The sequence below is a fragment of the Apium graveolens genome, chromosome 8 (assembly GCF_009905375.1).
Source record: "Apium graveolens cultivar Ventura chromosome 8, ASM990537v1, whole genome shotgun sequence".
In the NCBI taxonomy this organism is placed as follows: domain Eukaryota; kingdom Viridiplantae; phylum Streptophyta; class Magnoliopsida; order Apiales; family Apiaceae; genus Apium; species Apium graveolens.
The window spans coordinates 23119375-23129034 of NC_133654.1; the positions used below are offsets into that span (position 1 = coordinate 23119375).

General features: G+C 37.3%; 1 protein-coding gene and 1 non-coding gene across 2 annotated transcripts; both read right to left on the reverse strand.

The window, feature by feature from the left end:
- Window positions 1–410: 410 nt before the first annotated feature.
- Window positions 411–1328, reverse strand: LOC141679395 (uncharacterized). The gene is made up of 2 exons (XM_074485896.1): window positions 1200–1328; window positions 411–1019 (listed from the first exon to the last, which is right to left on the reverse strand). The coding sequence occupies exons 1-2, from the start codon at window positions 1326–1328 to the stop codon at window positions 411–413; spliced, it is 738 nt and encodes a 245-aa protein (XP_074341997.1).
- Window positions 1329–9241: 7913 nt separating this feature from the next.
- Window positions 9242–9348, reverse strand: LOC141681667 (small nucleolar RNA R71). Its single transcript, XR_012559094.1, has one exon. It is a non-coding gene; the product is annotated as a small nucleolar RNA R71 (small nucleolar RNA).
- Window positions 9349–9660: the final 312 nt, after the last annotated feature.

Sequence of the window (9660 nt, forward strand, 5' to 3'; positions counted from 1 at the left end):
TGTCATTTTATAAATATTGTAGATAATTTTATGCATTGTCAACTGAAACCATGTTACATTCGATTGCTTTGTTTAATTTTGATTAGTGTATGGAGACATCTCACAATGGATTATTTTCTTCTATTAAATGTATAAAAGAATAACACATATTGTTTAACGATTCTTAGAAAGATACAAAAATATTAATCAACACTATGTAAAAAGTGGAAATATTATGTTCAAATCTTTGTAAAAATACTTTACATAGGGAAGATCAAATATCGATTTCATATTACTATAAATTAGGCTTTAAATAAGGCAATAATGAATAACGTAAAGATTAGGAAAGTAAGTGATACATATCCACCCTATAAATTAGCAAGATATTCTTTAACAAAAGTTGTTATTAGAGATAAATGCAAATTGTGCCGTCACCGATTTTGATTATCTTTGCTCGGCAAATTATAGAAAACTTCTTTAAAAATTACATTAGTCGTTACATTTGTATATCCTCCAGTGTCACTGTCAATCAGAATATGTAATCCTGAAGGAGAAGTAACTCTCGATACAGCAACATAAAGTTGTCCATGTGTAAACACAGATCTCGGAAAATAAAGTCCAACCTTGTGAAGCGACTGTCCCTGACTCTTATTAATCGTCATAGCATAACACAACTGGACTAGAAATTGAACTCTTTTGAACTCAAATGGCCATTGAGTATCTGAAGGTTCCATTTCTATCCGTGGAATAATGTGAGTTGTTCCAACTTGAGAACCAGCAAGTATATCACATACTATACTATTCGGCAAACACCTTTTGACAATCATTCTTGTCACATTACAAAGTCCCATGATCTGATTGAGGTTTCTCATGAGCATAATCACGCATCCTTCTTTAATTTTCAAATGATGTTTTGGCAGGCAAGGCATATTAATGGAATTCAAGTATGCAATTGGAAAAGCAGAACCAAAATCATTGTTATCACCTTCACTGTCTACCAAGGAATCTAGACTAAAATAAGAGTGCTCATTTCCTGTAACCTGATCAAGAATGTATGAATTTATATCACCCACAATGGCATTCGTTGGAGTAAGAATTGATATTTCCCTCAAATAGTCAACATTCTTTATGTTCTTTGCAAGATCGGGATAAACTACGTCAACAACAGCCTTTAGTGGGTTCTATCTTGCTCTAATCAGAAATTAATCCAGAATCACTACTTCCGGATCACTGATTATATCATCTGGATGAACATTGGGAAGAGTACCATTACCAACATCAAGTACCCACCTGCTAAATTCTGCGATTTCATGCTTTTCTTGTTCTATTTTCCCAGAGGAAAGACGCATATTTTTTTTCTAGTAAGAATACCCGACAATGATCCCATATCTTTGAACTATTTAAAGAAGCACTCACAACCTGTGCTCTTGAAGCTTTTGGTATCACAAGGAGGATTTGCCGAAAGTCTCCTCCAAAAATAATTGTTATACCGCCAAATGGTAGGCTGGCTCTTTCAGGATCCACTGATGTCATAATATCTCGTAAACTGCGATCAACACTTTCGGCAGCATGTCGGTGCTGCATGGGAGCTTCATCCCATATAATCAAACTGGTCTGCTTCAATAATTCACCAAGTCAGTACCATGCTTGATTCCGGCATCCGAGTACTCATCAACCTTCAACGGAATGTGAAACCTTGAATGAGCTTTTCTTCCCCCGGGAAGCAGCGTAGCTGCGATGCCGGAAGATGCAACAGGAAGAACTACTTTTCCAACACTACGTAGTTTACAGCAAAGAGTATTCCACGGGAAAGTTTTTCCACATCCTTCACTGCCGTATACAAGGAAAATACCTCCTTTGCCATTTTCAACGCTGTCAATAATAAAGGCGTAGGCATGAAGCTGCTCTTTATTAAGTGATTTATAAAGTTTGTCATGTTCCTCATGCTCGTGTTCCTTGTTGTAAGAAAGTTCATCAGACAGTAATCTGTTATCGAGTCCATGCATAAAGCTGTCATCAGGAAAAGGCATCGAGTTGTAATCTTTAAGACTTTTTCCAACATCGTTAAAGAGTTTTTCAATTTCTGCAATGTATTTATAAATCAGAACTAATGAAATGATTAACAGGTTAACTGTATCGTATAACTTTAAAGATGAATTTTATTGAACTATAACCAACTTAGAAGATATCTGCCAAACAGAAATTCTGAATGTCTGATTGATTAAGATGCAGTTCATTGTTGTTGGTTATCCGTCTTCTGATCAACAGAATATCCTCAGACATGGATTCTCAATGTTTCTCCCATAATTTTAAAGGGTCAGCAACCTGATTGTTTGATAATATATGCACAAATAACTGCCTGAGTTGACGTGGCATTGCATGAAATGCATTTTCTGACATAGCAACATCCCACTATCTATCGTCCTTTAGAAGTCCAAGTACGTCACACGCTTCTTAAAATGAATTACGAACAAATCCATTAACAGTCTTGAGATCTTGGTATGATGTGGCACCTTTGATGTGCATGAGTAACATTCTTAAAAAAAATGTTTCATCGAAATACGAGTGAACGTCTGATAATCGACCAAACACCTGACCACGTTGTCGTGCCTTCCATTTACATAAGTCTGCCTTCCAAGTAAAATATGTTGGAAATTCTTCATAAGTGTATTGGCTTGCCTCTGGGAAACTTTTATTTGCTTCAAACCGGCCTTCAAGTTTGGTAAATCGAATTTTGGCTCTTTCAACAACATCTCCAAGATCATCGTGTGGCTTAAACGAAACACATTTATGATTTTCCACGTGTACAGGTAGGCGCTCAACAGAAGGGAAACGATGGTGTATGTCAAAACCTAGCAATTTCCAAGCTGCTTTTGATGTACATATATACCGACCATCAAGAAATTTTTGATCTCATCCCTTGACTTTACTTTGGTAGTCATTTCATCCGTTGTATCTTTTTTATTTTTTCTTTCTAAGAAGCATTGTGGCAGTATTGTTAGGAATATGTGTATTAGTTTGATGATAATTTAAACAAAACACTTAAGTAGGAATCCAGTGTCTATAGCCTCAATGGATAAGACCATTCTGGCTATCCGTTGATGGAGTAACTTTACTTAGAAATAAGTTTAGTATTGTAGCACATTTCAGTTTCTGTATTCAAGTTATGATTCTTAGATATTGTGGGAAATTATAAGTCATGTTGACTACTAGTGTATATGCAAATAGGAGGGCTAACTGTAAATATTTCATGCCTTGTAATTTTGTATAAGTGAAGTAGTATCAACTGATAAGTTAAAGGCCTTCAACGGATAAGAAACAAAGCTTCAACGGATGTCTCTAAAGCTTCAACGGATAACATCCATCAACGGATGAGTGCATCAACAGATAAAGCTTCAACTGCTAATGCATCAACGGATAAAGCCATCAACGGATGAAAGCTTCAACGGATGCTAAGTTCAATAGCAGTTGACAGTGACAATTCATAAGCTGACAGAGGCACATGGGTTGACAGAGATAATCGGAATGTGGTAGCCTCTTGGAGGAATCAAGAAAATGCAGCATTTCCATTCTGATGCAAATAAGGAAGTATTCAAAGATTCACAGATTATCCTAGATTGCATTGGATAGAGAAATGAAGAAGAAACACGTGAAGAATCTTTTCAATTATATTTTATATTTTTTGTCTTCACTTGTAAACTTGGTGATATATAAACCAAGTTGCAGCTAGTAATTAGAGTGTGAATTTTCCAGAGCTGTTTAGAAAAACATTGAGAGAAAATCATCTAGTTTGTACTAGGAAGCAGTTGTGATCAATTTCTTGAATCACAGATTTTCTGAAATAACACATCTCTGGTGGAACAACAAATCCACCAGAAAAGTTTTTAAGTCTTTTGTGTTCCTTACATTTGTGTTTGAATATATATCTGTCTGCACCAGCTCAAAGCAATTCACACACACTTGTTCATCAAAACACATAGCCTTGAAACTGCTCAAAACTTGAAAAAGTTTTGAGATTTACATTCAACCCCCCTTCTGTAAATCTCATTGTTAGTTCCTTGGGAATAACAATTGGTATCAGAGCAAGCTCTTAACTTACAAAGAGTTTAAAGATCTATTCTACTAATATCATGAGTAAGAAGGATATTGGTGTAAAGATTCCAATCCTGGAAAGAGATAATTATCATCACTGGAAAGTGAAGATGCATCTACATCTTCTCTCTCAAGATGAAAGCTACATCAACTGCATTGAAAATGGTCCTCACATCCCTCACAAGATGACCACAGCTGCAACTGCCATAGTTGTTATTGGACATTCTATTCCCAAGCCAAAAGCAGAATGGACTGATGAAGATATTGAAGAGGTTCACAAGGACAAGAAAGCCATGAACATTCTGTTCAATGGTTTAGATCAATATATGTTTGATAATGTCATTAACAGCCAAACTACTAAGGAAATTTGGGATACTGTGCAACTTATCTGTGAAGGTACTGAACAAGTTAGAGAAAATAAAATGCAGCTTCTCATTCAACAGTAAGAATACTTTCACTTTGAAGAAGGAGAATCACTGAATGATACCTTCAATAGATTTCAGAAACTGTTGAATGGATTGAAGCTGTATGGCAGAGTGTACCAAGTCAAGGACTCCAACTTAAAATTTCTGAGGTCTCTACCAAAGGAATGGAAGCCTATGACTGTTTTACTAAGGAATTCTCAAGATTATAAGGACTTCACACTTGAAAGATTATATGGAATTTTGAAGACCTGTGAACTTGAGATGGAGCAAGATGAGCTGTTGGAAAAGGGAAAGAGAAAAGGTGGATCAGTTGCACTTGTAACTGACAATGAGAAGACTGAAGCCAGGAATGAAGAAAAGACAATGCCAAGTCTCAAATTTGGCACAAGCAAATCAGAATCAAGCAAGGGAAAAGAGCAAGTAGCTGAGGTTGAAGATAATTCCAGTCAAGATGACTCTGATGATGTTGATGAACATCTGGCTTTTCTGTCCAGGAGGTTTGTAAAGATGAAATTCAAGAAAAATGTTAAATTCACTAAGTCAAACAAGAACATGGTGGACAAATCTAAGTTCAAATGTTATAATTGTGGCATAAGTGGCCACTTTCCAAATGAGTGCAGAAAGCCAACCTCTGATAAGAAGAAATTTGAGCAAGTGGATTACAAAAAGAAATATTTCGATTTGCTCAAACAAAAGGAAAGAGCTTTTCTGACTCAAGATGACTGGGCAGCAGATGGAGCCAATGAAGATGATGATATGGAATATGTCAACCTGGCCCTGATGGCTAATTCTGATGAAAATGAAACTAGTTCATCAAGCAACCAGGTAATTACTACTGACCTCTCTCAGCTTTCTAAGATTGAATGCAATGAAGCTATAAATGATATGTCCAATGAATTATATCATTTGTGTGTTTCTCTTAAATCACTAGCTAAAGAAAACACAAGAATTAAAGAGAATAATTTGTTTTTAAGTGATAGGAATGCTGTGTTAGAGGGTAAGGTAATTGAGCTTGAAAAGATTAAAATTAAATGCTTAACTGTTGAGAGTGAACTAGAAGAATCTGTTAAGAAAGTATAAATCCTTTCTAAACAATTAGAACGTGAACAAGATGTAATCAAGGCCTGGAAAACATCTAGGGATGTTAGTGCTCAGATTGTCAAGGTTCAGGGAATTGAATCACTCTGTGAGAATTCCTGGAAGAAAAACAAAAAGGAAGTAGAATTAATTGATGGATTATCAACGGATGTGGAATCAACGGATGATGAAAGTTATCCATTGAAGGAAGAAAAGGAGCATCCGTTGAAGGCTCGTCAATTAAAACAGGCAAGTGATTCTAAAAAGAACAATTTGAAAAATCTCAATAAAAAGTTTGGTTCAACTTCCAAGAAATTTGTCAAAGAAGGAGCTAGCACATCCAAAGATGCCAGTAAGGTGAATATAGGACACATGACTTTAGATCAGTTGAAAAATAGGCTTAAGATGGTTAAGGATAAAAAGGAAACTAAAAGAAAATCAAATAGAAATGGGAAGGTAGGGATTAACAAACACAATAATTACATACCTGATAAATATGCTCCTAGAAAAAGTTGTGTGCATTGCAAAAGTATTAATCATCTATCTGTTAACTGCAAGTCAGTTAAGAATGCTCCCATGCCTTTAACTCCTTCCATGCCTAACATGTCTATGTCACCTCTGCATGTTATGCCTGTTATGTCTCAACAGAATCCTCATGCACATTTTGTAAACATGCCATATGTTAATAATCCTTATTTTGTTGCATTCAGTATGCCTCAAATGCCATACAACATGTCTATGTGGAATAATATGTTTGCACAATCTATGCCTTATCAAATTCAACCAAATGTGCTAAATGATTATGTGACTAACCCTATACTTCAACCAACTACATCTGAGACCAAGGTTGACCCAAAGTTACCTAAGTTAAAAGATGCAGGAGGTATGAAGTCTAGGAAAAAGACTAACAAGGCTGGAACCAAGGAAACTTGGGTACCAAAATCAACTTGATTGATTTTGTTGTGTGCAGGGAAAAAGAAGGAATCTATGGTACTTGGACAGTGGTTGTTCAAGGCACATAACAGGAGATTTCACCCTGCTTACAGAGTTCAAGGAGAGAGCTGGCCCTAGCATAACCTTTGGAGATGACAGCAAAGGGTTCACTATGGGATATGGCTTGATTTCAAAAGAAAATGTCATCATTGATGAAGTTGCATTAGTTGATGGTCTCAAACACAATCTATTGGGCATCAGTCAACTATGTGACAGAGGGAATACTGTTTCTTTCAATTCTAAAGCCTGTGTTGTCACAAGTAAGAAGGACAACAAAGTGGTTCTAACTGGAGTTAGAAAAGGGAATGTGTACTTGGCTGACTTCAACTCTACAGATGCAGAATCAATTACTTGTCTTCTCAGCAAAGCAAGTCCAGATGAAAGTTGGCTATGGCACAAGAAGCTGTCCCATTTGAAAACAATGAATGATCTAGTCAAAAAGGACTTAGTTAGAGGAATGCCTCAAGTGGAATTCTCAAAGGATGGACTGTGGGATGCCTGTCAGAAAGGAAAGCAAAAGAGAGCATCATTCAGTAAGAAGCTTGATAAGTGGCATTTTATACCACTTAAAACGTCTTAAAATGGCTTAAATTGGTATCTTGAAATCAAGTATTTTGTGTATTTAATGCGTTTTTCTAGTGTTTATGCATTTCAGGGTATTAGTTGCATTTCGGGGGAGGAATCATCAAGAATAAGCCTTGGCATGTGTTCACCATTGCGAGAGGAAAGGAATGGGCAGATTACGGCGAAGAAACGGAGCAAGCTTGGAATTTTTCCAGTAGGGTCCTGCGCGCCCGCGCAGCAATGCTGAGCGGCGGCGCAGCAGCCTGCGCGCCCGCGCAGAAATGCTGAGCGGCCGCGCAGGGTCGGGGAAAAAAAGCTGAATTATTTTAGACTTCTACTTCTGTGTGGCTTCCAACTTCTATGTAATCTGAGTTTTATGGGACTATTATATAGGTAGATTTGAGACGTTTTCATGGAGAGTAATTAAGGAGATTATGTTTTAGATTGTGTTTTACGCAAGGAGCGAAGAAGATAAGGAAGAAGACCGATTTAGCACACCGCAACGAAGAGGAAGCATATATTCTTGTGATTCTTGTTTCGTGGTAACGTTGGATGCTAGTTTTCTTGCTTTGACTTATTTACTCTTGTGACGTACTCTGTTTTAATATAATTAGTTTAGTTATTATTTTCTTGTGTTTGTTTATCATGATTTCATATGAACCCATGATGGCGATGAGTTCTGTTATGGGCTAATCGTGATCATGGGGTTACAACGGATTTATTATGGAATTCTATAGTTAATTGTTTAATACTTTAGTGTGTGATGATTGCATGATATCTAGTATTGGTTGTGCGTATTCGTCTTATGTGCGTCGCGAACATATAAGATAGGGTGTTGATCTCTTGTGAAGCGACGGTGGATCTTGAGATTTAGAACTTACCATGCTAGCATAGGTTCATGTACGTTGTGCATGATTAGTGGGTAACTCTAACAGTTTTATTTGCCCTATGTAATCAAAAGGAATAACTTGTGCTTAAATCGTTGTGTTGTCAATTTCTGTAGACATATAGGAACTCAACATAATTGATGACTATTCAACTTCTATCTTAATTGTGGATGCTTGGTAGAATGGTATTAGTACAATGAAAGTTGGCTTTTATCAGTTTCGTGTTATTCGATTAATGTCATCACTGTCACATGCTAAAGATAATAACAATGGCTATAGAAGGAAGTAATAATGAAGTTGTGATCTCATGAGTGTTTTATTATTGATAATTTGAAGTGTTAGTTAAGTGGTTAACTAAGTAGTTAATTATAGTTAATATTTGATCAACAATTTTAAGTGTTATTATCTTAACATTGAGAAGTAATCATACATTGGTGAGTGAGTTTAATTAGACAATAATTTAGTCTGAGTCTCTGAGGGAACGAACTAGAAAGTATTCTATATTACTTGCGAACGCGTATACTTGCGTGAATATTAGTGCGTGTTTTCGCCCTAACAAGTTTTTGGCGCCGCTGCCGGGGACTCGGCGTATTTGTTTAGTTTATGTACTTACCATCATTGGTCATTAGGACTCAGTGATTAGGACGTAGTAGTTACTTACTCTCTTCGGTTGTGTTTCAGGTACTTTAGCAAGCGTTTATGCAAACTCGTTCTCGTGCTCGCAAGAGGACTTTAGATACAACTGAGGAGACATACGAAGTTTTTGATATTCCGGAGAAGTTAGATTTTGAGGATTCGGATTCAGGAACTGAGCAGAAAGAACCAGTAAACATGGGAGATCGTATTGTTCAAGCTGATCCAGCTCTTATGGATTTTTCTCGGCCTAAAATTGATGATATTCAGTCAAGCATCCTTCATCCGGCTATTCAAGCTAACACCTTTGAAATCAAGCCGGGCACTATTCAGATGGTGCAGAATTCTGTTTCTTTTGGAGGAGCGACAACTGAAGACCCCAACATGCACATAAGAAATTTTGTCGAGATCTGCAGCACTTTTAAGTATAATGGCGTGACTGATGAGGCTATCAAGTTGAGGCTTTTCCCATTCTCACTGAGGGATAAGGCTAAAGACTGGTTACATTCTGAACCAGCTGGGTCCATCACTACGTGGCAAGATCTTGCGCAAAAGTTTCTGGTGAAGTTTTATCCAATGGCAAAGACTGCTGCTATGAGGAGTGCTCTTACTCAGTTTGCGCAACAACCTACAGAATCTATGTGCGAGGCTTGGGAACGCTACAAGGAAATGTTGAGAAAATGTCCACATCATGGAATGCCGGATTGGATGGTAATCACTGGTTTTTATAATGGTTTGGGGGCCCAATCTCGGCCCATGCTCGATGCAGCAGCTGGAGGCGCCTTATGGGCTAAAAGCTATACTGAGGCGTATAATCTTATAGAGACGATGGCTGCAAATGAGCATCAAAACCCAACTCAGAGGATGACGTCAGGCAAGGTAGCAGGTATTCTGGAAGTTGATGCAGCCACCGCTATTGCAGCCCAGCTCCAAGCGCTATCAATGAAGGTTGATTCTCTGGCTACGTATGGAGTTAATCAAATAGCTATGGTTTGTGAGCTTTGTGCAGG